Source organism: Nycticebus coucang, chromosome 14, assembly GCF_027406575.1.
Source record: "Nycticebus coucang isolate mNycCou1 chromosome 14, mNycCou1.pri, whole genome shotgun sequence".
Taxonomy (NCBI): Eukaryota; Metazoa; Chordata; class Mammalia; order Primates; family Lorisidae; genus Nycticebus; species Nycticebus coucang.
The window spans coordinates 9,370,292-9,395,799 of NC_069793.1; the positions used below are offsets into that span (position 1 = coordinate 9,370,292).

The 25,508-nt window shown below is 55.1% G+C and overlaps 1 protein-coding gene across 6 annotated transcripts; it reads left to right on the plus strand.

The window, feature by feature from the left end:
* Window positions 1–610: 610 nt before the first annotated feature.
* PCNX3 (pecanex 3) lies at window positions 611–25,229 on the plus strand. Of its 6 annotated transcripts, none has more exons than XM_053561714.1 (35): window positions 611–1,299; window positions 1,676–1,863; window positions 2,097–2,196; window positions 2,316–2,355; window positions 2,458–2,553; window positions 2,755–3,885; window positions 4,333–4,456; window positions 4,538–4,716; window positions 5,140–5,230; window positions 5,321–5,456; window positions 6,803–6,924; window positions 9,281–9,434; window positions 9,698–9,730; window positions 9,953–10,124; window positions 10,220–10,330; window positions 10,753–10,844; window positions 11,008–11,117; window positions 11,328–11,433; window positions 11,553–11,645; window positions 11,781–11,931; window positions 14,176–14,320; window positions 14,565–14,742; window positions 15,749–15,857; window positions 15,982–16,111; window positions 16,453–16,511; window positions 16,604–16,819; window positions 17,517–17,770; window positions 21,302–21,532; window positions 21,714–21,817; window positions 22,126–22,273; window positions 22,372–22,602; window positions 22,683–22,957; window positions 23,349–23,482; window positions 23,564–23,862; window positions 23,938–25,229. In XM_053561714.1, exons 1-35 carry the CDS (start codon window positions 1,147–1,149, stop codon window positions 24,148–24,150), a joined length of 6,108 nt encoding a protein of 2,035 aa, XP_053417689.1. In that variant the 5' UTR covers window positions 611–1,146; the 3' UTR covers window positions 24,151–25,229. The 6 variants fall into 6 exon arrangements, with proteins under 6 accessions (XP_053417689.1, XP_053417688.1, XP_053417690.1 ...); XM_053561713.1 differs by having other exon boundaries at window positions 616–1,299; window positions 5,321–5,426; window positions 6,764–6,924; XM_053561715.1 differs by having other exon boundaries at window positions 616–1,299; window positions 5,321–5,426.
* Window positions 25,230–25,508: the final 279 nt, after the last annotated feature.

Genomic DNA, 25,508 nt, shown 5'->3' on the forward strand with positions numbered 1-25,508 from the left:
AATGGCGAAAACCTGAGACCGTTGTCCGGAACTTTAGCCAGGATTGGATTAAGAATAGCTCAGTTACTCTCATAATCTCTGAGTAGAGTTGACCCTGCTTGCTTTGAACCTGTCACTTTAAGAAAGACGACGTTATCCTATTTCGACTATTCCTGCCTGTTCTGGAGGGTTTTCGGTATACTTCCACCGGGCACTGAACCGGAAGTAGAGGCTGTTGGGACCTGGAGAAGTTCGCGACGCAGGAGAGCCAGGACTAAAAGGGGCGGATCAAGCGGGGCGTGCTTAGGTAGCACAGAACTCTCGCTTTAGCACCGCAGAGCCCACGCCTTCATCTTTCCCCCACCTCCCGTAACTCACTGGAAGAGCTCTGCGCCAATTACTCCGCGGCTACCCAATAGTTACTCAACTAACCTTTCGGTTCCGCCCAATGGTCTCTGTTGGGTTGGCAAAGCCTGCGTATGCGCATGCGCTCAGACGCTTCTACTTTTTTTAGACCTTCTTTAGCCCTGGATTCTGCGCACGCTCAAAGGACACAGCAGTGTCTCATCCTGCGCTTGCGCATTCACGCCGTCGGGTTTTCCTTTTCCGGGTCCCAATCGGGTCCGTCGGACGCATGCGCCACTGCAGGCTGGTGGATGGGGGCTCCTTCCGGCCTCCTCCTCGGGCCGGCACCGGTAGAAGCCCGGCTAGCGCTGAGCCCTAAGCGACTGACCTGTGACCCCGGAAGTGGACCTCAGGGTCCCGGGAGGTCTCCCCGGTCCGGAGCCAAGGGAGCCGTCGTCCAGCACTCCGGGAGCACACCCCACGCCCACCTCTGGATGCCACCGAAGAGTGTCCGGCCCGTGCCCCGCGCCTGCCTGCCGGCTCAGCCTCGCGGTGTAGTTCTGGGCCAGGGGTGGGGGCCCGGACCCCGCCCCTGATGCGGCCCCCCCCCCGCGCCCGGGCCTCGCACTGCTGACTGCCCCAGCCGGCCCCGCCCCCTGCCCGCACCCTAGCCTGGCGGATCCCCTCCCTCCCCCGCTGGGGGAGGCCATGGCGTGAGCTTAAGGCTAGGCCCCGGGGCCCTCGGGCGCCAGACGGGGCATGGGCCGAAGGCCGCCCCCATGAGGGTCCCGGGAGGGGGGCGCGCGCAGCAGCGGCGGGGCCATGGGGTCGCAGGTGTTGCAGATCCTGCGCCAGGGGGTGTGGGCCTCGCTCACTGGCGGTTGGTTCTTCGACCCGCACCAGAGTACTTTCTCCAACTGCTTCCACCTCTATGTCTGGATCTTCCTGCTCATCTTCCCCTTCTTGCTGTACATGGTGAGATGCCGTCACCGCCACCTGTAACTCCTGCCGGGAAAGGGAGGGCAGGATGTCATGGAGGGCGGGCAGCCTGGCTGAGAGATTCCGGGCTGTGCCTTGGGCACAGAGGTGTGGAGAGAGAAATTGCTGCAGAGTTTGGGTCTGTGTGGAAGAGAGGCCAAAGTCTTCCTTTGGGGGTTTGAGTGACGTTGAGGCCCACATTTAGTTTTTTTCCGTAGTTAAATGAAAGACACAAATATCTGTCAGGGTCTTTGTGGTGGTTGTATTGAAGTTTCCTTGTGAATTGGTGAATTCTAGCCATGACATTAGTGGTAGGTATACCCTGTGGGGGAAGGGTTTTGCCAGAAGGAACCTGACTTGATTTTACCTCCAGGTCCTGCCCCCCAGCTTGGTGGTGGCTGGTGTGTACTGCTTTGTGGTGGCTGTCATTTTTGCTGCCATCAAAACTGTGAACTATCGGTTACATGCCATGTTCGACCAGGGCGAGATTGTAGAGAAGCGCAACTCTACCATGGGAGATCTGGAGGAAGAGCCTGCCCAGGGGGACAACAATCCACCCAGGTAGGTCGGGCAGGGGCTGTATTGAGGATTGAGAGTTCTTGATACCTGAGCCCAAGCCTTGAAGGGTAGAGTAGGAGCTCAGGGAACACCGGCTTTCTCAGTGATTGTGAGCACTGGTCTTATGTCAGTTCTGGAATTGTAAAGGGACTTTTGAAAAAGGAGTGACGAAGATGGGGGGAAGCAGACTATAAAGAGGGGAGGTAAAGTCAAAGCTGCTGCTTCTTCCACACCAGGGACCCTGGAGTGGAGATGACAGTGTTTCGGAAAGTGAGTTCCACACCCCCAGTGCGCTGTAGTTCCCAGCATTCCGTGTTTGGCTTCAACCAGGTCTCGGTGAGTGGGCATGTTCCTCAGCTTCTCCTTTGCTCTCCTGTGAGCCAGTCCCCATCATGCGCACATCCTGAGCCTGTTCTTTGCCCTGATTGCTCCTTCATCCCTCTTTGTCTGCTCAGGAGTTGCTGCCCCGGATGGAGGACTCTGGGCCTCTCAGAGGTAGGTGGCTGCTATTCAGTGTTGGAGCATAGTGGTGTGGAGCGGGGACTGGGAGGCAGCTGTACCAGGATCCTGCTGACACCCCTAGGGCTACTTTTGCAGACATCAAGGAGCTGGTACGAGAGCAGGGCAGCAACAATGTGATTGTGACCTCAGCCGATCGAGAGATGCTGAAGCTCAGCTCACAGGAGAAACTGAGTAAGTGGGCATGATGTGGCAGGGCATAGGGAGAAGGCTAGCAGTTTTGTCTTTGAATCACCTCAACTTTTGTTCCATCTTGGAGCTCCTTTTGTACTTCTCGATAGGCTCTCCTCAGTGTACTACCCTGTCATAAGACTCTGTTAGCCACCAGTTTCTTTTGCAGAAGTTCTCTCATTCTCTTTTGCTTTCTTCTGACAGTTGGAGACCTTCCCCAGACGCCCCCGGGGGCAGCCCCAGATCCCTCTCTCCCCAGCACAGACTCTTCAGAGCGTTCTCCCCTGGCTGGAGATGGAGCTCCCTGGAGCGGGAGCAGTGTGACTGACACACCCATGAGCCCTTTACTAAAGGGGAGCCTCAGTCAAGAGCTGAGCAAGAGCTTCCTAACCCTGACCCGGCCTGACCGGGCCCTGGTGAGGACCAGTAGTCGACGGGAACAATGCCGGGGAACAGGTGGCTACCAGCCTCTGGACCGACGGGGCTCAGGTGAGCCTATGCCCCAGAAGACTGGTTCTTCAGATTCCTGCTTTAGCGGCACTGACAGGGAGACATTGAGCAGCTTTAAAAGTGAGAAGACTAACTCAACCCACTTGGACAGCCCCCCTGGGGGGCAAGCCCCTGAGGGCAGTGACACAGACCCACCCTCTGAGGCTGAGCTGCCTGCCTCACCAGATGCTGGGGTCCCCTCAGATGATACACTGCGTTCCTTTGATACAGTCATTGGAGCAGGGACACCACCGGGCCCAGCTGAACCTCTCCTTGTTGTGCGACCCAAGGACTTGGCCCTTTTGCGGCCTAGCAAACGGCGACCACCCATGCAAAGACACTCTCCACCTGGCCGTACCCCTGGACGGCCCCTGCTTGAGGGTGGGGGCTTCTTTGAGGATGAAGACACCAGTGAAGGCAGTGAATTGAGCCCAGCCTCTAGTCTACGATCTCAACGCCGCTATAGTACTGACAGCTCCTCTTCTACTTCTTGCTACTCCCCTGAGAGCTCCCGGGGTGCAGCAGGGGGGCCCCGGAAACGGCGGGCCCCCCATGGGGCTGAGGAGGGGACTGGTGTGCCCCCCAAGCGACCCTATGGGACCCAGCGGACACCCAGTACTGCCAGCGCTAAAACACATGCCCGTGTGCTCAGCATGGATGGGGCAGGAGGTGATGTCCTGAGGGCCCCCCTGGCTGGCTCCAAGGCTGAGCTAGAGGCCCAGGTGGGGATAGAGCTGGCTGCCGGTGAGGCTGCAGTGCTGCTGCCTGCTGAGGCCCATAGGGGACCTGCTGCCAACCAGCCCGGCTGGCGGGGGGAGCTGCAGGAGGAAGGTGCTGTAGGGGGAGGTGAGTGCTGGCTTCAGGGGCATGGGGCAGGGGTGGTGAGCTGGGGGCTTGGGTTTGGGCAAAGGCAGGCCGGAGTGGATCTAGTTGAAGTCAGTTCAGCCTCCGTCTTAGGCAGCAGGTGGATGTGGACACAGTGATTGGGTGATAATGTCTACCAAACTGCTTGGACAACCAGGGCCCGTGGTTAGCACCTGAGCCTCTATTCCCTGAGGATTCTCATCATCTCTGTTCCTTCTCCTCCCTACTGATCAGGCAGATCAGTGTTGTCCTTATTTCCAAATGAGGAAACCAAGATATGAATGACTAGGTGACCTGGCTGGACCCTAGAGCCAGAGCCTGGTTGGACTGGGCCTTACTGTTAGTTACCTGTTGGAACACCACCCCTACCCCTACCCCTGGTCATGTTTAGGCCTCTGTCACTTATGCTCCGGGCCTTTCTTTGGGCAGCAGCTGAAGAGACCAGCAGACGGGACCGTTCAAGCAGTGTGAGGCGGACCCAGGCCATTCGGAGGCGCCACAATGCAGGCAGCAACCCCACTCCTCCAGCCTCTGTCATGGGCTCACCGCCCAGGTGAGCACCTGCGGGTGTGCTGAGTGGCACAGGGGCCAATTCCTTCTCAGTTGTTTTGACCTGGGACTTAACCTTCTCCAGCAGCCTGCAGGAGGCTCAGCGGGGCCGGGCTGCCTCCCACTCGCGGGCACTGACACTGCCCTCTGCCCTGCACTTCGCCTCTTCGCTGCTGCTCACCAGGGCGGGCACTAATGTGCACGAAGCTTGCACTTTTGATGACACTTCTGATGGTGCTGTGCATTATTTCTATGATGAGAGTGGTGAGTCCTTCCTCAAGCCTGGGGCCCAGCACCACCTTTTCCCTTCCCACTGATGGTCTGTCCCATCCCAGCAGTGGCTCTTACTGCTCCCTTGGCCCTTTGGCATTTTGCTTGATGTCAGACTTAGTGTCTGAGTGGGTGTCTCTGTCATCTCCCTCTGCTATTGAGGAAACAGGCACAGTCTGAAGTCACAGGCTGACCAAGTGGTGACAGGAGATTCAAACCTGGGTGGGTTGGCTGCAGTGCCCCAGCTCTTGACCAGCAGGCCCTTTCCCATCCAGGGCCTAGTGCCCAGGGTCTGGGCTGTCTTCCTGGGACACAGCACAGGGCTCCACCTCATTCGATGGCCCTGGTACTCATGTGGGTTGGGCCTTGGTTCTTCTATCCCTGCCATGTTCCCTTACATGTCACACCCCACCTCAGGTGTGCGGCGTTCCTATACCTTTGGCATGGCTGGAGGTGGCTACGAGAACCCCATAGGGCAGCAGGGAGATCAGGCAGCCAACGGAGCCTGGTGAGCCCCACCTTCCTGGCCTTGGCCTCAACCCCGCCCAGTCCCAGGAGACAATCATGGCCCTGACCCTCATGGCTGGCATTCCTGTAGGGACCGCCACTCACATTCCTCCAGCTTCCACTCAGCTGATGTCCCTGAGGCGACAGGTGGCCTGAACCTGCTGCAGCCGAGGCCTGTGGTTCTGCAGGGCATGCAGGTGCGCCGGGTGCCCCTGGAAATCCCAGAGGTGAGGAGTGGGAAGGGCTGTGCTGTAGGGGGATTTGAGATAGGCAGATGACTGAGCCTGGCCTGCATAGGGGGCTTGCCTAGGCACCCTGGGAAGGACAAGCTGTGCTGAGTGATGGCTCCCGGGGCTCTGTTGTGTGTACCCTGAATTCTGATACCCAGCAGAGTTCTTGGATCTGAATGGCTCACGAAGTTGTGTATTTGCTTATCTTACAAATGTGCTATCTGCGCTATCTTCTAATCCTGGCATATTTCCCATTATACTTCTGAGAATATCCTAATTGGGACAGTAACTTACGTGATCAACTTAGTGATATAAGAAGTACTAAGAACAGTTAAAACACAGTCTTTGACTCTAAGGAATTAATGCCAAAGAGGCTGAGGTGGGTGGATAGCTTGAGCTCAGGAGTTTGAGACTAGCTTAAGCAAAAGCGAGACCCCCATCTCTAAAAATAGCCGGGTGTTGTGGCAGATGCCAGTAATCCCAGCTACTTGGAAGGCTGAGGCAAGACAATCACTTGTGCCCAAGAATTTGAGGTTGCTGTAAGCTGTGATGCCGTGGTACTCTACAAGAGTGACAAAGTGAGACTCTGTCTCAAAAAATAAATAAGAGGAGTAATTGCAAAAGGATACCCACATGTTTGATGTCTGAGACCACAGATAAATTGTGAGCAGCTCCTAGAAGTCCCCACATGGCCCTTTCTTGATTCATTTATTCTTTGTAACCATCATGTGAGAGAAGCAGGGTCCTCACTCTATAGCTGAAGCTATCTCCAGAGGTCGGGGCTGTGTAACTTCAGCTCTCTGTTGTATTTTCACAGCCCAGCACAGGGCAAGGCCCATAGCTGTGCCCCATAAGTGTTTTATTGAGTGAAGAATGCAAGAAGCCCAGTGAGATTAAGTAGTTTGCCCAGGGCCTTATGTACTGGCATTGGCACCCAGGGCCGTCTTTAGGGCCAGGTGCTTTGTGTGCTCTTGGGTGTGGTGATCAGAGTGACCGTGGCAGCTATATGGGAGGAGCATAGCATTTGCACAGCGTCCTTGGAACACGGAGATTCTGCTTGAGTTGCAAAAATATATGCAAGAGCAAATGAATGTAGCCCCTGCCAGCCATCAAGCCATGTTTGGGGAATGTGGAAAGAGGAGCAGCTCTTTGTGTTGAAGACTAAGGGCAGGGAAGAGGCTGCTAGGTGGTGGGGCCTTTCAGTACTGGAGGAAATGGTTGACCAGGCCAGCATGCTGGTGGGGGGTGGTGATGGACCATGCAGAGGGCGGTGGGGCTGATGGCCGCGGCTGTGGGGACTGCAGTTTGACCTGCTGGACCAGGACTCCCTGCACGAATCCCAGGAGCAGACACTGATGGAGGAGGCACAGCCCCGGGCCCAGCATAGTTACAAGTACTGGCTTCTCCCTGGCCGCTGGACCTCTGTGCGCTATGAGCGGCTCGCCCTGCTGGCCCTGCTGGACCGGTGAGTACCCACCTGCTGTGGTCCCCAGTCTCAGGAAGGTCCCCGGATATTGGCCTTCTAGAACCTGTGGAAGAAGTCATGGCAGCAAAGAACCTAATGGCAGGGTTGGGAAGCTGGGGCATCTTGATGGCTGGAGTCTGCAGCAGTGTTTGTTCAGGTTCCTCTGGCATGCAAAGGGGTGGCCACAAGGATGCTGTGGTAATCTCATTTCTCCCAAAGCCTTGTTCAAAAGAACTATACCTGTTGGGCTGGGCGCAGTGGCTCATGCCTGTAATCCTAGCACTCTGGGAGGCTGAAGTGGATGGATTGCCTGAGCTCACAGGTTCCTGAGCAAGTGTGAGACCCTGTCTCTAAAAAATAGCCAGGTGTTGGGCGGCACCTGTGGCTCAGTGAGTAGGGCACCGGCCCCATATGCCGAGGGTGGCGGGTTCAAACCCAGCCCCGGCCAAAACTGCAACAAAAAAATAGCCGGGCATTGTGGCGGGCGCCTGTAGTCCCAGCTGCTTGGGAGGCTGAGGCAAGAGAATCGCATAAGCCCAAGTGTTAGAGGTTGCTGTGAGCCGTGTGACGTCATGGCACTCTACCTGAGGGTGGTACAGTGAGACCTGAGGGCAGTACAGTGAGACTCCGTCTCTACAAAAGAAAAAAAAAAAATAGCCAGGTGTTGTGGTGGGAACCTGTAGTCCCAGCTACTCAGGAGGCTGAGACAAGAGAATTGCTTGAGCCCAAGAGTTTGAGGTTGCTGTGAGCTATGATGCCATGGCACTTAACCCCACGGTGACTGAGTGAGACTATCTCAAAAAAAAAAAAAAAAAAAGAAAAAGAACTACACCTGTTTACTTCGTTAATTCTATTGGCTTCTGTGTTAGATTTGATTTACAAATTAAGTGCTGTAACCTTAAAACCTTACCAACCCGCTGGCCCCATATGCCGAGGGTGGCGTGTTCAAACCCAGCCCCTGCCAAACTGCAACAACAACAGCAACAAAAAATAGCGGGGCGTTGTGGCAGGCGCCTGTAGTCCCAGCTGCTTGGGAGGCTGAGGCAAGAGAATCGCTTAAGCCCAAGAGTTAGAGGTTGCTGTGAGCCGTGTGACGTCATGGCCTTCTACCCGAGGGCAGTACAGTGAGACTCTGTCTCTACAAAAAATATTAAAAAAAAAAAAAAAACCTGGGCGGCGCCTGTGGCTCAGTGAGTAGGGCGCCGGCCCCATATGCCGAGGGTGGCGGGTTCAAACCCAGCCCCGGCCAAACTGCAACCAAAAAATAGCCGGGCGTTGTGGCGGGTGCCTGTAGTCCCAGCTGCTCGGGAGGCTGAGGCAAGAGAATCGCGTAAGTCCAAGAGTTAGAGGTTGCTGTGAGCTGTGTGACGCCACGGCACTCTACCCGAGGGCGGTACAGTGAGACTCTGTCTCTACAAAAAAAAAAAAAAACCTTACCAAGCATTTACCTTATCTTTCTCACTTTTCAGAGGGGAAACTGAGGCCCACTTAGAACTCAGATTGAAAAGGTGGATGATTTCATTGTGGGTCATAGGGCAGCAGTCCCCAACCTTTTTGATATCAGGGACAAGTTTAATGGAAGACAATTTTTCCACAGACGGGAGAGGAATGGTTTTGATATGAGTCTCTAAATAATTGATTTATTTTGGTCTCTGTGCAGTCAAACTTCTCTGCTATTGATAATCTGTATTTGTAGCTTCTCCCTAGTGCTAGCAGCACCACCTTAGCTCTGCTCAGAGCTTATCAGGCATTAGATTCTCATGAGGAGACTGCAACCCAGAACCCTTGCATGCAGTTTGCAGTAGGGTTTGTGCTCCAATAGGAAGCGGAGTTCAAGTGGTGATGGAAGCAATGGGGAGAGGCTATAAATACAGATGAAGCTTTGTTGACTTGCTTGCTTACCTCCTGTTCTTTGGCCCAGTTCCTAACAGGCTACGTCCAGTGCCAATCTGGGCCGTGGGCAGTTGGGGACCATGATCTTAGGAGAATTGGGTCTGGCCTGGCTTCAGTGTCTGTGTACGTGACCTGGCATGCCCAGGGTAATGTGCACAATATAGCCACATGCACAGTTGCCTGTCAGTCTGACTAGAGATGAGCAAGTCTCAAGAGCAGTGGCACCTTGAGCTCTCAATGTCCAGAGGGGGCAAGGATTGGGAAGAAGGGTAACAATAGAATGGTCTTCTGGAGCAGGAGCAGCCTGGCTCATCCATGCAGGGTCATAGGTTTTGATCTTTAGAGGATAAGGGATGGCCTGGGCAGCATCCTGGAGGTGGGCCTCTAGTGCAAGATCCTATCTCCCCCACTCCCCCACTAGAAGGTGGAGCAGGGGTGCGCCCTGACTCAGCTGTCTGTGCAGGACAAGAGGGGTGGTGGAGAATGTCTTCGGCGTCGGACTGAGCAGCCTTGTTGCCTTTCTGGGCTACCTACTGCTGCTCAAGGGCTTCTTCACCGACATCTGGGTCTTCCAGTTCTGCATGGTCATCGCCTCCTGCCAGTATTCCCTGCTGAAGGTCAGGCCTGTCCCTGTGTTTCCTTTCCCCACCCAACACTCCCAGATGTCCCCCTTCCCACTGCTCCGGTTTTCAGGGCTATGAGCTAGAGATGCTTAAGGTCCCCTAGGTAGCCACTTGACAAGTGAGAAACCTGAGGCTCAGGACAGGGTCCTGCTCCATTCACTCTTAATTGCCCCTTGATGGGGCTGAAGAGGTCCTGGGGCCTTTGTCCTTCCCCTGGACATCAGCTCTTATTACCAACATAGCCCTGTCTTTTCCAGAGTGTCCAGCCTGATGCGGCATCTCCCATGCATGTGAGTACCCATGAAGCAGCACCTTTTAGCAGGAGGCCCTGAGAGGGACTGAGATTAAGTGGGGAGGAGGTCGGGACTCCCTTACCACCCCCGTTCTGAAAGCCTCTCCAGCTTGGATCCAGGGCCAGGCCTGGAGCATGCAAGCGTGTGCATGCACAAATGTTGCACATGCCTGAGGGGCGTCAGCCAGAAAGGCTGGCTTCTCACAAGCTGACTCCCCAGGGCCACAATTGGGTGATTGCATACAGCCGGCCTGTCTACTTCTGCATCTGCTGTCTGCTCATCTGGCTGCTGGATGCCCTGGGCTCAGCTCAGCCCTTCCCACCTGTCTCCCTCTATGGCCTCACACTCTTCTCCGCCTCCTTCTTCTTCTGTGCCCGAGACGTGGCCACTGGTGAGGCTGAGGTGGCCCAGGGGAGTGAGCCCCGGAGGGTGGGCTGAGGGAAGGCCAGCAGGCTGACCAGAGCTGCTTTTTTCTCTCTTTGCCAGTGTTCACCTTATGCTTCCCCTTCGTCTTCCTCCTGGGCCTCCTGCCCCAGGTCAATACCTGTCTCATGTACCTGCTAGAACAGATAGATATGCACGGCTTCGGGGGCACAGGTATGATGCCCACAGAGGCTTAGGTAGGGCCCTCCATGGAGCCCTCAGATCAGGTCTGTGGCTCCAGCCCTTGCTGACCCTCCTTTACGTCTATACCACAGACTCAAGGATTTTCTCCCTTCTCTGCCTGTACTTCCTATCCCCCCCAGCCCCCACCCCTGCTTCACCCCATCCCACCCCTCCCCACCCCATCCCACCCCTCCCCACCCCATCCTACCCTATCCCTGCTCTGGCTGGTAGTTTAAACCTAAGAATGCTAGAAGCTTTGAAAGTCTCTTAGAGATGGAGGGAGCAGAGAACAGTGGACCAGGGGTGCTGTCTCAAGGAGTCTAGCCTCTGGGAGTTGAGTGGCACAGAGTAGGGGCTGAGTTGGGTACCAGCTGATGAGAGTTGGGCTCTGCCTTCTCTTCCCCACCACACAGCCGCCACCAGCCCACTCACCGCAGTCTTCAGCCTCTGCCGCAGCCTGCTGGCTGCTGCCCTGCTCTATGGTTTCTGCCTTGGGGCCATCAAGGTAAGGGTGGCCTATGGGGCGGGGCGGGGGAATATTGAGGCCCATGGGAGTTGTTGGGATGGGGCTGTGAATCGGGCTCAGCAGTGGCTTCTCACATGGGGCGGCTCCCCCAGCCCCTGTGCTTACCCTCACTTCCCCTGACTGGCATGGGTTTTCTCCCCAGACTCCTTGGCCAGAGCAGCACGTCCCTGTTCTCTTCTCAGTCTTCTGTGGCCTCCTGGTGGCACTGTCTTACCACCTGAGCCGGCAGAGCAGTGACCCCACTGTGCTCTGGTGGGTGCCTGCATGTGCCTGTCCATGCACACTAGTGTGTGTGCTCCTGTGTGTGTGTGTGTCTGCATGGCAGGGGTTTGGGGATCTGTGGGTCTGTGCATGAGCCTGTGACCCAGTGACTCCAGTCTCTTCTAGACCCCAGCGCCTGTGGGAGAGAGGGCTGACTTCCCCAGTCCCGCTTCTGACCCTTCCTCATCCCCGCCACTGCAGGTCTCTGATGCGGAGCAAGCTCTTCCCTGAGCTAGAGGAGCGGAGCTTAGAGACAGCCCGAGCTGATCCCCCAGACCCCCTGCCAGAGAAGATGCGCCAGTCGGTGGTGAGGGTGCAGGAGTATGGGGTTCTAGCGTGGAGGAGCTGGCAGGTCTGGGGGTACTGGGAGGTTGTGTGGCCACCCCAGGGCATTGGGCAGCCAGCTGGTTTCTCCCGGCCCTGCAGCGTGAGATTCTGCATTCAGATCTGGTGATGTGTGTGGTGATCGCTGTGCTCACCTTTGCCATCAGCGCCAGCACTGTCTTCATCGCACTAAAGGTTTGTGTGACACGGTCTGTCCCCTTCCTCCCCCTAGTGTTGGGAAGAACCTGCTGGACCTGAGGCCCTGGGCAGCCCCCTGTGGCCCCCTTGGCCTGCTCCCCTCGGCTGACCTCTGGCCTCTTCCTTTTGCAGTCGGTTTTGGGCTTTGTGTTGTACGCACTGGCTGGGGCTGTGGGCTTCTTCACGCATTACTTGCTGCCACAACTCCGCAAACAGCTGCCCTGGTTCTGCTTGTCACAGCCTGTGCTGAAGCCACTAGAGTACAGCCAGTATGAAGTGCGAGGTGAGTTACCCACTGCTGGTGGCAGCCCTCTGTCCTTCCCCATTGCCTGGCCTGGGTAGTGGTTTAGGCTGTAGTCTGGCCAACTGATGGGAGCCATGGTCATCTTGGCTCAGGAGGACCAGCAGGGGGCATGCCTGTGCCCACACTGCCATCTGTGTGCTGGTCCTGGTCTGGCCATCTGCCTGTGTCACCTGCTGTGCTCTCTGTCACTCTCCTCCCCAGCTTGGCCCCCGGTGTGTTCTTACCCTGCCAGGATCACCCTTCTCTGCCCTCCTAGCTATCTCTGAAGAGATGGAAGAAGTAGAATCTCAGGGCCCTGAAGGGGTCTCTTGTCCAGAATTACAAGCTGGTCACCAGTAGACTAGATCTGCCTGGTGCATGTTTTCACTAGGCTAATAGTTTTTAAAATTCCTTGAACCTGTATTTAAACATTTTGCCAGGTGCAGTGGTTCATGCCTGTAATCCTAGCACTCTGGGAAGCCGAGGCAGGTGGATTATATGAGTTCATGGGTTCGAGACCATTCTGACCAAGAGTGAGACCCCATCTCTAAAACAAAAATAGCCAGGTGTCGTGGTGGGTGCCTGTAGTCCCAGCTACTCGGGAGGCTGAGTCAAGAGAATTGCTTGAACCCAAGAGTTTGAGGTTGCTGTGAGCTCTGATGCCACTGCACTCTACCATCCGTGATAAAATGAGACTCTGTCTCTGTCTCAAAAAAAAGAAACAAAAACTTGATTAGTGATTTTGATTTTTTTTAGTTTTAGTATTTATTTATTTATTTTTGAAACAGTCTCACTGTCGCTCTCAGTATAGAGCTCTGGTGTCACAGCTCACAGCAATGTCAAACTCTTGGGTTTAAGAGATTCTCTTGCCTCAGCCTCCTGAGTAGCTGGGACTACAGCGCCCACTACAATGCCCAGCTATTTTTTTTCTGTTGCAGTTGGTCATTGTTGTTTATAGTAGGCCCGGGCAAGGCTCGAACCCGCCAGCCTCGGTGCATGTGGCCAGCACCCTACTCAGTAAGCTATGGGTTCCGAGCCGTGATTTTTTTTTTAAACCATAGACGACCGTAAGACTTGGGCCAGCATCTCCATGTGACTGCAATCAGTCTGAGGCACGAAGAGCACCCCTTCAGAAGAACCATGCATTTGGGCCAACCTGTTTAAAATGGCCCTTGCCTGCTTTTGGTAGGCTTTTTTTTTTTTCTTTGAGATAGTCTTCACTCTGTTGTCCTGGTGAGACTGGTATCATCATAGCTCACAGCAACTTCAAATGCCTGGGCTCAAGAGCTCTCCTCTTGCCTCAGCCTCTTGAGTAGCTGGGACTATAGATGCCCTCCATTAGACCTGACTAGTTTTTCTGTTTTTAGTAGAGACAAGGTCTCAGTATTGTTTAGGCTGATCTTGATAGCCAGACGTTGTGGTGGGTGCCTGTAGTCCCAGCACTCGGGAGGCCAAGACAAGAGAATCGTTTGAGCTCAGGAGTTTGAGGTTGCTGTGAGCTATGATGCAACAGCACTCTACCAAGGACAACAAAGTGAGACTTTGTCTCAAAAAAAAAAAAAAAAAAATTAGCCTGGCTTGGTGGCTCATGCCTGTAATCCCGGCACTTGGGAGGCCGAGGCGGGTAGATTGCCTGAGCTCACAGGTTCGAAACCAGCCTGAGCCAGAGCAAGACCTCATCTTTAAAAATAGCCAGGCGTTGTGGCAGGTGCCTATAGTCCCAGCTACTTGGGAGGCTGAGGTAAGAGAATCGCTTAAGCCCAGGAGTTTGAGGTTGCCGTGAGCTGTGACATCACAATACTCCACCAAGGGTGACAAAGCAAGACTCTGTCTCAAAAAAAATAAAAGTTAGGCTGGTCTTGAACTCAAGCAGTCCAACTGCCTTGGCCTCCCAGAGTGGTAGGATTATAGCCATGAACCACCTCGCCTGGCCTTCTGGTGGGCTTTTGAGATTTCCTTGTCAGGCTTGTTTTCACAGACAGCAAAACAGGACAAAGGACTTACCCTACGGTATGCCATGGACTTGTTCAGTGGCTTGTGGAGCCCTTGCCCTGTTGGTACTGATGGGACTCACTTGAGCCTCCAGAGATCAGCTCCTCCTCCCAAATATCCTGGGAGCTGGGACAACACTTGCCTGCCCTCCCAGATTTTCTCTGTGCAGCCATGTGGCTAATCTTTGGGGCCTTGGGGAAGGGGTAAGTGTGGAGGCCAGGTGCTGGCTGACGGTCTGCCTTCTTGTTGTAGGTGCTGCCCAGGTGATGTGGTTTGAGAAGCTGTATGCCGGCCTGCAGTGTGTTGAGAAGTACTTTATCTACCCTGCTGTGGTGCTCAACGCCCTCACAGTAGATGCCCATACTGTCGTCAGCCACCCAGACAAGTTCTGCCTCTAGTGAGACCACCCCTACCCCTATTTTCCCACCACCTATATTCCTATTTGATACATGGAAAAACTGAGGTGCATAGCGGGAATGATTCACACATAGATTTGCTCAGCAAGCTGAAGTGGGACCCTAGCTCCTGATGCTTTCCATCCAAATGGTTTTTTTCTTTGATGTGGTATGAGGCCTGGGGCTGATCTCAGGCCAGTGTAGGCAAGGGATGGGGCACACCTGACCCCTGCCTCTCACCCCCAGCTGCCGGGCACTTCTGATGACTGTGGCTGGACTGAAGCTTCTGCGCTCCGCCTTCTGCTGCCCACCCCAGCAGTACTTGACTTTGGCCTTCACCGTCCTGCTCTTCCATTTTGACTACCCACGCCTCTCCCAGGGCTTTTTGCTCGACTACTTCCTCATGTCCCTGCTCTGTAGCAAGGTGAGCTCTTGGCTGTGGTCCAGACATCAAGTGGTTGAACGGGAGGAGAGTTCTTCTGCCTAGGTGGGAGGAGACTGTCCCAGAGGCCTGTGGCCCACTGCTCTGTATCAGCCGGACTGTGGGCCTTCACAGCAGCTCCTTGCAGAAGGGGTTACTTGCACCCTTTTTGTACAGAGGAAACTGAGGCCTCGGGTCTTCAGAGGACTAGTGGTCAGCCAGGATTTGACCCCAAATATGTCTGACCCTATGACTACCATCCTCAGAAATGGTTAGGATGTGGCCTTGTCCTCTGGATGCCAACCTTCAAGCTCTGCCCACTGTTAGCCATCGCCCTGAAGGCCAGTGCAGAGCAGAGTTTCGGATCTGGTTGTTTATAGATGCTGTGCTAGGCTGTGGCATTTCTGAGGGTTGGAGGGCGGACACTTTGAATAAAGGACCACTCTCCTGCACTGTACTAGAGACTTGGGGTGATGCCTGGGACCCCAAGAAGGCCTGAACCTTAGAAAAAAAAAAGCCTGAGCCTTTTTCTCACATGTGGGCATTCTGTTCTTATTTTCTGGCTGAGCCCAGGAGGGTAGACTACTAGACTTGTCCCCCTCTGAGGGCAGGGCTTATGACTGTCCTTTGACTTTCAGTCCCATAGTCTAGGTCCAGCATCACCAGTGGCTTAGTGGCATGACTTGTCAAGTCATTTACCTTCTTTATCTTTTCCAAATCTCAGTATTTCTATCTGTGAAATGAGACAGCAATTGAATTGGAAAGGCCCCAGGATTGTTGTGTAAATTAAATGGTTAATGTCCCTGTCATTAGAGCTCTGTCAGGGGTTGCTAATGGTATTAGGTGCCTTAATCCAAATCCGGAGAGACTAGGGCTGGTAGTGATTTTGTCTTGATCTCATATGGGCAGCCAGTGGGGTGGTCCGAGGCTCTGAATGAGGCCTGGTCTCTGGGTCTTCTGTGAGTGACCTTTGCGCATCTTTTATCTTCTCCTCTCACCTACCTGCCAGCTGTGGGACCTGCTGTACAAGCTTCGTTTTGTGCTGACCTACATTGCACCCTGGCAGATCACCTGGGGCTCGGCTTTCCATGCCTTTGCCCAGCCCTTTGCTGTGCCACGTATCCAGCCTGCTGTCCATCATCTGGGTTGGGGTATGCAGGGAGGGCTTTGGCCTGGGCAGCAAGAGTGGTGAGGGAGGCTGGGAGGTCCCTCAAACCTGCCGCCTCCTTGACTCTGGCCCAGACTCAGCCATGCTGTTTGTCCAGGCCCTGCTCTCAGGGCTCTTCTCCACACCTCTCAACCCCCTGCTCGGCAGTGCTGTCTTCATCATGTCCTACGCAAGGCCTCTCAAGTTCTGGGAACGTGACTACAAGTGAGTCTCATGGGAGATGGGGTAGTCGTGGAGCCCAGGCTGGACAGCACCAGCAAGTGTGTGAGTGCTGGGGCCTGGAGGGGACACTTGATGTAGCAGATAAAATGAGGGTAGAGCCTGTACCAGGCCAAGGCCTTGGGCTCACAACATGGGGCCAGTTGGGTCTGGAAGTGAAGCCCAGCTTCCCTGATACCTGGCTATGTGATTCTGGGTGAGTCCCGCCATGTAGCTAAGTCCTAGCCTCCCCTCGTCTGTGTAATGGGCTATCATGGGTAGGTACACGTTGTGATTTGAATTGCCAGCTGACCCTTGGCCCACTGTATTGTTCTTTCTCTGAACAGCACTAAGCGTGTGGATCATTCCAACACCCGCCTGGTCACACAGCTGGACCGGAATCCGGGTGTGTACCAGGAAATCTAGGGGGCTTTGGGGAAGATCCTCCCTGGGAAGAGAGCCTTGCTTACTAGTTACTTTGTTTGTTCTGGGTTCCAGGTGCCGATGACAACAACCTCAACTCCATTTTCTATGAGCACTTGACACGCTCGCTGCAGCACACACTGTGTGGGGACCTGGTGCTGGGCCGCTGGGGCAACTATGGCCCTGGTGACTGCTTCGTCCTAGCCTCTGACTACCTCAACGCTCTGGTGCACCTCATCGAGGTTGGCAATGGCCTCGTCACCTTTCAGCTGCGTGGCCTTGAGTTCCGGGGTGAGCTGCAGGGCCAAGCTTGGGTGGGCAGGTGCCACTTGTGCCTAGTGCAGGGCACTGTATTTGGTCCTGTGTGGGTGCTGGGTTCCAGTTCTGCTCCACCTTGGTAGGCTGGTGTCCTTGGGCAAGGCTTTTCCTCCCTGGGCCTATGTTTTCCACTCTAGTGAGTTGGCAGGGTCTCTTTGGGCCAAGCCTTGTCTCTGCCCTGCTTTTGGGTCCATACTGATGCCACGTCTCTGTGGTGAAAGCTTGGACCTAGATCTCTCTTGGCCTGCTCTGGGGTCTCAGGCTTGGCCTCCATTGGGTGCCATACACAACCCTTGGTGAGTGAGCTAGCCCTTACTCTTAGGAAGATGTGTTGGATACTAGCTTCAGAATAGTCCCCATGGGTTCAGAGGCTTGTGAGCATTGTGACTTTGAGCAAGTCACTGCCCCTGTCTGAGTTTCAGTCTTTGCCTCTATAAATGAGGAGCTATACCCCTGTCCCCCTGCCCTTCCCAGGATGCTGGGAGTTAGGAGGAGAAAGGTGCTCGTTTGTTAATCCATTCATTTAGTAATGTGTATTCCCCTAGCGTCCCATTGGGGGTGAATGGTAGCAGGCTGCAGATGACATGTTGGGCACTCACTGGGGATGGGGCAGGTAGGGATTATCTTTGTGACCCCTAACTGGATCCCACCCCCATCCCCACCCCCACAGGCACATACTGCCAGCAGCGTGAGGTGGAGGCTATCACTGAGGGTGTGGAGGAGGATGAGGGTTGTTGTTGCTGTGAGCCTGGCCACCTGCCACGGGTTCTGTCCTTCAATGCCGCTTTCGGGCAGCGCTGGTTGGCCTGGGAGGTGACGGCTAGCAAGTATGTGTTGGAGGGCTACAGCATTAGTGACAACAACGCTGCCTCCATGCTGCAGGTCTTCGACCTCCGCAAGATCCTCATCACCTACTACGTCAAGGTACAGTGGGCAGGGTGGGCATGCAGCACCAGAATTTTCCTGAGTACCAACTTCTGGATTGTTGGGAGCGGGTTTTGCCCAAGGGAAGTAGATGGCTTACAGTTTAAATGTTCTCCAAGGTGCTGGACAGCAGGCTGCAGGGGCCCCAGGGACCCCCATGGCATTGGTGATTGAATACTCAGGGTGGGAAAGGCCCACCTTGGGCAGGGAGTATGGGGCAGGTGGGCAGCACATGCACAGATTCCCTCACAGAGTTACTGGTTCCAGGGCCAGGGCCAGCTTTTGAAACCATCAGCCCCCATCTCACCCAACACCCAGCGATGATGGAGCCAACAATGGTCACATTAATGTGGCTGCCAAGCAATGGTGGTTACAGTGGAGTGGGCTCTGTGCATGGCAGAGACACTCTTCTGAGCTGGATACCATACTTTCTAGGAGAGACCCTGCTGTCTCACAGGTATGGAAGTTGGCTCCCAGAAGGGACTTGTCTGAGGTTCCAGAATCAAGAGAAAGTGACAGTGCCAAACTTTGAACCAAGGCCTGCCAACTGAGCCCCTGGGCTTTCCTGCCTCAGCCTGGGGGTTTCAGACCAGGCCTGAGGGTCTTAAGACCTTTTGGAGCCAGGTGTAGTGATGCCTGCCTATCATCCCTGCTACCCAAGAGGCTGAGCAGCAAGGATTGTTTGAGCCCAGGAGTTCAAGGAACATAAGACTCCCATCTCTATTTAAAAGAAAAAAAGACCTATTGGGGGATTGTGAGGTTGGTGAGGCACAGTGCAGGGCACAGAAGACACCTTGGGCTGGGAATTCTGGGCAACCCAGAATGTTAGTTTACTTGTTGTGCCTCAGTTTATCTCCTTGAGAAGTGGGTTTATTGCAGTTCTGTAAGATGGCAGGAATGATGAGGCTTTGTAGCACCCTGAATAAGGCATTGTGGGAGTAGGGTGGGTTGGTGGTCACAGCCCAGGCCCCCACATGCCTTCTTAGGATCTGCCCTAGAGCCCCGTGTAGGGCCTGGAGGGGTGACCTGTTGAGGCCCAGGTGAGCTTGCTGCTTGTAATTCTCTCAGGTCCTACATACCCCTACTTGTCTTTTTGCCTCCAAATGGACATCTGTTCATGCTACACATCAGAGAAGCTGAAACTTGTGCCATTCCTCCCATCCTCCCAGCTACTCCTAGAGAAGAGTTTGTGAGCCCCCCACCCCACTTTCACCATGAAAAAGGCCATGGTCCAGAGAGGGGCATTACCAGTTCTAGGTCACCCAGGGGTCATAGTCCTATTTGCCTTCCTGATCCATCTCAAGAGAGGTGCCCTTGCCTTGTAGTCCTGCTGTCTCTCACAACTGCACTTGAAGCTGTGTGTGGCCTTTGACTGCACTTGAAGCTGTGTGTGGTCTTCTGATCACTGTACCAGGTGCCCACCAGGCTGGGGTGGTGGGCTGAGAAAGCCCCAGCGCTTCTAGGTTTATTGCAGGAGAAGCCGACTTGCCACAGCTAAGGCTGCTTCAGAGGCTAAGCAGAATCAGGGCCAGTAGAGGCACCTGAGGGCCTGGGGAAGGCTTTGTTAAAGACGAGTGTGGGGTAGGCGGCGCCTGTGGCTCAAGGAGTAGAGCACGGGTCCCATATGCCAGAGGTGGCAGGTTCAAACCCAGCCCCGGCCAAAAAAAAAAAAAAAAAGACGAGTGTGGGGTGAAGTTTGGAAGGACAACAGGGTGGCTGCAGGTAGGTGAGGCAGGTGTGTAGGGGTGCACCAGGTAGCCAGCAGACCTGGGGCAGTGTCCCAGCTGGAGCCATATGTCCTTGCCAGCCCCCACACTTAGCCAGACCAGGCAAAGCCCCTTAGCTCTCTCTCAGTGCCTGCTGCACCTCACTTTTCTTGTGTGGTGAGTGAGAGACTCCAACCCCTATGGCCACAGAGACGCTGGCCCCCACGTCTTAGCCACGCATCAGCACTCAAGGGGCCAAGGTCATACGTGTTTCGTATCATGTTATATCCTTTTAGCCCTTGGAAGAGTCAGTGCCATTGTAATTGGCACCTTTTGCAGCTGATGAAACAGGTCCCCCACCTCTTTCAGCGATACGCATGTAGCGCAGGGAAGGCACCACAGCTCTGGGGCTGAGTGGGGTCCAGCAAATGCTCCCCAGAAGCACCTTGGGCCAAGCCTGAGTCAGTGAATGCTCAGATGGTAGCTGCTACTTGTGTTGTTTTTCTGTTGAGAAGCAGTCTGAGGGTTGTGTCTCAGAACACAATGGCAGTGGTGAAAGTTAACCAAGCACTTACTATGTGCCAGGCCAGTTCGCTCTTCTGCCCCTCCAAAGCTTAGTTTTTATGAGTCTTGGGGGTTCTGCAGGTTCCCAGACAGTAGAGATGCATTCTGGGCAAAAAGGTCTATGGAGAGAGTCTGCCTGGAACCCCAAGCTGCCTCATGGCTGCCCTGCTCCCACTTAGCACATGAGGGCCTAGTTTCCCTTCCTCTTGGTGTAAGGGGTTGGCCTAGCCCACCCCAGACTGCCCACCCACCTGCCCCTCAGGCTGAGGCCAGGCAAACCTCCGTGCTGAGGACTGATGGACCTCACATGTAACCACTAACTTCAGGTTAAACACCCCCTTCCCCAGCAGCTGTTTGAGGCCCTTGGCTGGTCTTGCCCAGGCTCTTGGCCTCCTCATGGCTCACCACAGCCATCCTGCTGGATACCCCTACTGCCTGGGTACCTAGTTCATGGCCAGCTGCATCTCTGTCCCTAGCCCTGGACTTCCCCATGCCTTACCCAGGCCCAGGGCCAGCTCCATTAGCTCCATCTCAGCGTAGCATATGGAATCCTTATAACCTCATTGCTGCCGGCCGCCAGCCTCATGCTACTTATCCATCCTGACTGTGCCACCTACCTACTTTCCAAAGCTCTTCTTATTTGCCCAAATCTCTACTTAGAAACCACAGGGCGTCTTAACAAGGGGACCAGGAGCCCTCAACTTAGGGCACAGATGTGCCTCTGGCTTTTTTCTGAGGAGAGGCCATTTGGCTGTCATACTTCAGCTGCCTAAAGGAACCCATGACGCAGGGCAGACAGCTTTCTACTTCAGCCTGAGTATTCAGGTCTGAACCTACAATGTCATGTTGAAAGTCCAGGTTCAAGTTCCAGTTCAGTCTGTCCTGCTATGTGACATCAGGCAAGGCTGACTGACATCTGTTTAAGCCTGTTTTTCTTACAAATGGGGAATATTCTAGGGGAATGGAAGGAGGCAAGCAGATGTTGCCTGCCAGCACTTGCCACAGCACAGGACCTTCCAGGTCACTCTGGAAGTGGGAGCTCTTCCTGTTGGTTTTCTTGCTCCTGTCCTCGGCATAGGGGAGGGGATCCAGCTTACCTACTGGCTTCAAGGGCTGAGGTGGACTCTAGGAGGTGAGTGTCCTAGAAAGCATACTGGCTCAGTCTAGAAGAGAAGCCTCTTTACCCTGATGATCCTTTCTCCCATGGCCAGGGCTGGGGCAGGGCCAGGCCTCACCCTTACACCTGCCACTCCTCTCCCAGAGCATCATCTACTATGTGAGCCGCTCACCAAAGCTGGAGGCGTGGTTGAGCCACGAGGGCATTGCAGCTGCCCTGAGACCCGTGCGGGCCCCTGGCTATGCTGACTCAGACCCTACCTTCTCACTGAGTGTGGATGAGGACTATGACCTTCGCCTCTCTGGTCTCTCACTGCCCTCCTTCTGTGCAGTGCACCTCGAGTGGATCCAGTACTGTGCCTCCCGGCGCAGCCAGGTCAGGCGCTACCACCTGCAGGCTGCCTGCCTGGGGGTCTGGGGACCTGGACATATCCACTTCACTCTGCATTTAGGTTCCTCTCACCCTGAGCCTCCCTCACCCTGGGCTTCAGCCCCCATCCCAAGTTCCCTGTCCCAAGTCTAAGTGGGCTCTGGGGACGGGGGTCCTTGTGCCGCAGCCTGTGGACCAGGATTGGAATTCGCCGTTGGTCACGCTGTGTTTTGGCCTGTGTGTGCTGGGCCGCCGGGCCCTGGGGACAGCTTCACACAGCATGTCTGCCAGGTGAGTGCCCACACGTCCAGCTGGGCCTACTGCTTTCCACTCCCAACCTCTCCATGAAGAGCTCTGTTTCTTCCTGGAAACTCATTGGTCCTTCCTGTTGGTGTAGCTCTTCTCACATGGACAAGCCATTACTTAGCCTGCTCTTTGCCACTCTGTGAGGGACACAAGGAGATAAGGCTTGTTTGTCAAGATGGGGAAACTGAGGCACAGCATGAGGAAGAGTCTTGGTTCAGATTGCTCTGAAGTCTTAGATCCCTGGCTCCTCCCCACCCTTCTTGTTCACCTCCTTATTCTTCCTCCCTGCTCAGTCTGGAGCCCTTCCTCTATGGATTGCATGCCCTGTTCAAGGGGGACTTTCGCATCACTTCCCCACGGGACGAGTGGGTTTTTGCTGACATGGACCTGCTTCACCGTGTCGTGGCGCCTGGGGTTCGCATGGCCCTCAAACTTCACCAGGTTAGGAAGGGGTTGTCTAGACAGCATGGGTATGTGGGGAATGAAGCGTTCCCTAGGGCAGGGTCCACTGACCCCGGTCCTCCTGTCTTTCCTGCCAGGACCACTTTACATCCCCAGATGAATATGAGGAGCCAACAGCCCTGTATGATGCCATTGCAGCCAATGAGGAGCGGCTGGTCATCTCGCATGAGGGTGACCCAGCGTGGCGCAGTGCCATCCTCAGCAACACGCCCTCCCTGCTGGCACTGCGCCATGTCATGGATGACGCCTCCGATGAGTATAAGATCATCATGCTCAACCGGCGCCACCTCAGCTTCCGAGTCATCAAGGTGGGGATGGCCCTTCCCACTCCAGCCCAGCCCTTCTTCTTTGGGCTAGCCCTCTGACTCTAGCATGTGGCTGCCCGCAGGTGAACCGTGAATGTGTGCGCGGCCTGTGGGCTGGACAGCAGCAGGAGCTGGTGTTCCTGCGCAACCGCAACCCTGAGCGCGGCAGCATCCAGAATGCTAAGCAGGCACTTCGCAACATGATCAATTCCTCCTGTGACCAGCCACTGGGCTACCCCATCTACGTGTCTCCCCTCACCACCTCACTGGCTGGCAGTCACCCCCAGCTGCGGGCACTGTGGGGTGGCCCCATCAGCCTGGGTGCCATTGCCCGCTGGCTCCTACGCAGTTGGGAGAGGTGAGCCCTCAGCACCAACCGTGAGGCCTGCAGAAGGGATGAGGTATGGGGTGTGGAAAAGGAAGCTGAGTTGCAGTGAGGTGAAGCAACACCCTCCTCGGCCCCAGAGTGAGGGAGTGCTAGAGCCTGAGAGATGACCCTGTCCCAGAGCTGACCTGATTCTTTCAGTATCTCATCCTCAGAGGTGACAGTAGCTTTTAACCTTTAAATACAGTTGACAGTGTCTCCCTCAAAAAGCCTTGGGAAGTAGCCAGCAAAACCTCTTAAGAGGTGAGGATCATGGGGCACAGAGCTGTTAGATGATTTGTCCTGGGCCTGGGGCTTGTGCTCATGAGGCCTGTGGCCTTAGCCATGTTTCCCCTGTGATCCTTCTTTACTTCCCTACCCCCAGGCTTCATAAGGGCTGTGGTGCTGGCTGCAATAGTGGTGGGAACGTGGATGACTCAGACTGTGGTGGGGGAGGTGGCCTGACCTCCCTCAGCAATAACGCCCCCTTGGCACACCCCACACCTGAGAACACAGCAGGTGAGCAGGCGGGGCTGGGCTGAACCCGTGGGCGAAGAGAACAGCCCAGCTGAGGTCTCTGCTCTTATCTGTCTCCCACAGGCAGTGGCGACCAACCCCTCCCACTAGGCCCTGGCTGGGGGCCGCGGCCCTCCCTGAGCAGCTCTGGTGATGGGCGGCCCCCTGCTCTGCTGCAGTGGCCACCCCCTCGGCTGCCTGGGCCACCCCCTGCCTCACCTGCCTCCACCGAGGGTGCCCGGCCCTCACGGCCCCCTGGCCCTGGTCTCCTCTGTTCTGAGGGTCCCAGTGGGAAGTGGAGCCTTGGGGGTCGGAAAGGGCTGGGAGGATTCGATGGGGAGCCAGCCTCAGGGAGCCCTAAAGGAGGCACCCCTAAATCTCAGGTAAGGGGTCTGTGGGAAGGTCACATTGCTGGAGGCTCAGGTTTGCTTGCTCACCAACTTCTCTTTCTTTCCCAGGCGCCTCTAGACCTCAGTCTCAGCCTCAGCTTCAGCCTCAGCCCAGACATCAGCACTGATGCCTCACCTCCTAGAGCAGCCCAGGACATTCCTTGCTTGGACAGCAGTGCCCCTGAAAGTGGCACACCTACTGGGGCTGCGGGCGACTGGCCTGCCCCTGCTGAGGAGCGTGAGAGCCCAGCAGCCCAGCCGTTGCTAGAGCACCAGTACTGACTAGCCTGGCACCTGCTGGACCTCATCCCAGGACTTCAGCAATTTGGATTCCCTGTGCTGCCTCTGGCTGCCTATGCTGGACCACAGAACTGAGTGGCTTTGGCTCTCGTGTCTGAACCTTGACCTTTGGCTGCTTCAGCCAGAGTACCAGAACTAAATGGCGCAGACCTCTGACCTTGACCCCTGGTCTCTCTCTTCCCTAGTCCAGCCAGGATCTGGGCTTCCCAAACCGAGGCAGTCAGCCTCCCAGCCTGGCCCTAATATCCGAACCATGGGCTGGTCCCACTTTGAGCCTGTGGCCAGGAACAACTCAGCCCCTGGGTCTGCAGGGTTGGCCCCTTTGGCCTGGACTGGGACCTTAAGTGTGGGAAGGGTGGTCTTTTTTTTTTTTTTTTTTTCTTTTTTTTTTTTTTTCGTGCTTCAGAGACACCAGAATTAATAACACTATTTTTGATTTTGGTTGGCAGTTTCTTCTTCAGGGTGGGGAGAATGGATACAGGGTGGAGGTGGCCAAGTCAGGGAACATGAGCACAGAAAGGAGGGGTGAAGATAGCAGGGCTGGGGTATGGTAGAGACCAAAGGTCAGACCAAGGTGGAATTCAGGTTAAGACTGGGTCTTCCTCCCCACAAGGCTATTTCCTTTCCTAGCCTAAATGCGAAGGTGATTGTGTTTCATTTCCCACCCCTGTATGTTCAACGACTTCCAGCTCTAGTTGCTCCTGCTTTTAACAGCCTTGATCTTGGCTAAAGCCATTTTTGGGGGGGCGGTGGGGACTGTGTCACCCTTGGTAGAGTGCCATGGCGTCTCAGCAACCTCAAACTCTTGTGCTTAAGCGATTCTCTTGCCTCAGCCTCCCAGGTAGCTGGGACTACAGGTGCCTGCCACAATGCCCGGCGACTTTTTGGTTCCTGCTGTTTAGCAGGGCCAGGTCGGGTTCGAACCTGCCAGCCCTGGTGTATGTGGCTGAGGCCGTAACCACTGAGCTACTGGCACCGAACCTAAAGCCTTTATCTGAGTCTCAGTTGCTTCAAGTCATAAAGCGATAACACCTAAGGTGTTTTGTTGAGAATAAATAAGAAAACATGTAGAGCAATTTCCTAGGGCCCATTACTCAGCAAGTGCTTAATGTAATAGTCGCAGTTCCTGAACACCTTCTGTATGCCAAAGGCGAGCAGGACACTTCTCTAGCTCTCCTGGGTGGTCTGTAGGGCGGGTACACTTTCTCATTTCTCAGCTCAGGAAACGGCCTGAGAGAGTCAGTGTGGCACCTGGAGGCTCGGCCCGATAAAGTCATTGTGGCCCCTGGAGGCCCGAGGGTTGGCCAGGGCTAAGCCTGCCTAGGGACTGGCTGACCACC

What these genes read in the sequence shown, in the direction of transcription:
- PCNX3 (XM_053561710.1), top strand. Translation starts at nt 1,147, where the DNA reads ATGGGGTCGCAGGTGTTGCAGATCCTGCGCCAGGGGGTGTGGGCCTCG. An exon ending in TCCCCTTCTTGCTGTACATG is followed by an intron (nt 1,300 to 1,675) that starts GTGAGATGCCGT and finishes TTTTACCTCCAG; the next exon opens with GTCCTGCCCCCCAGCTTGGT. An exon ending in GCGTGGCCTTGAGTTCCGGG is followed by an intron (nt 16,820 to 17,516) that starts GTGAGCTGCAGG and finishes CCACCCCCACAG; the next exon opens with GCACATACTGCCAGCAGCGT.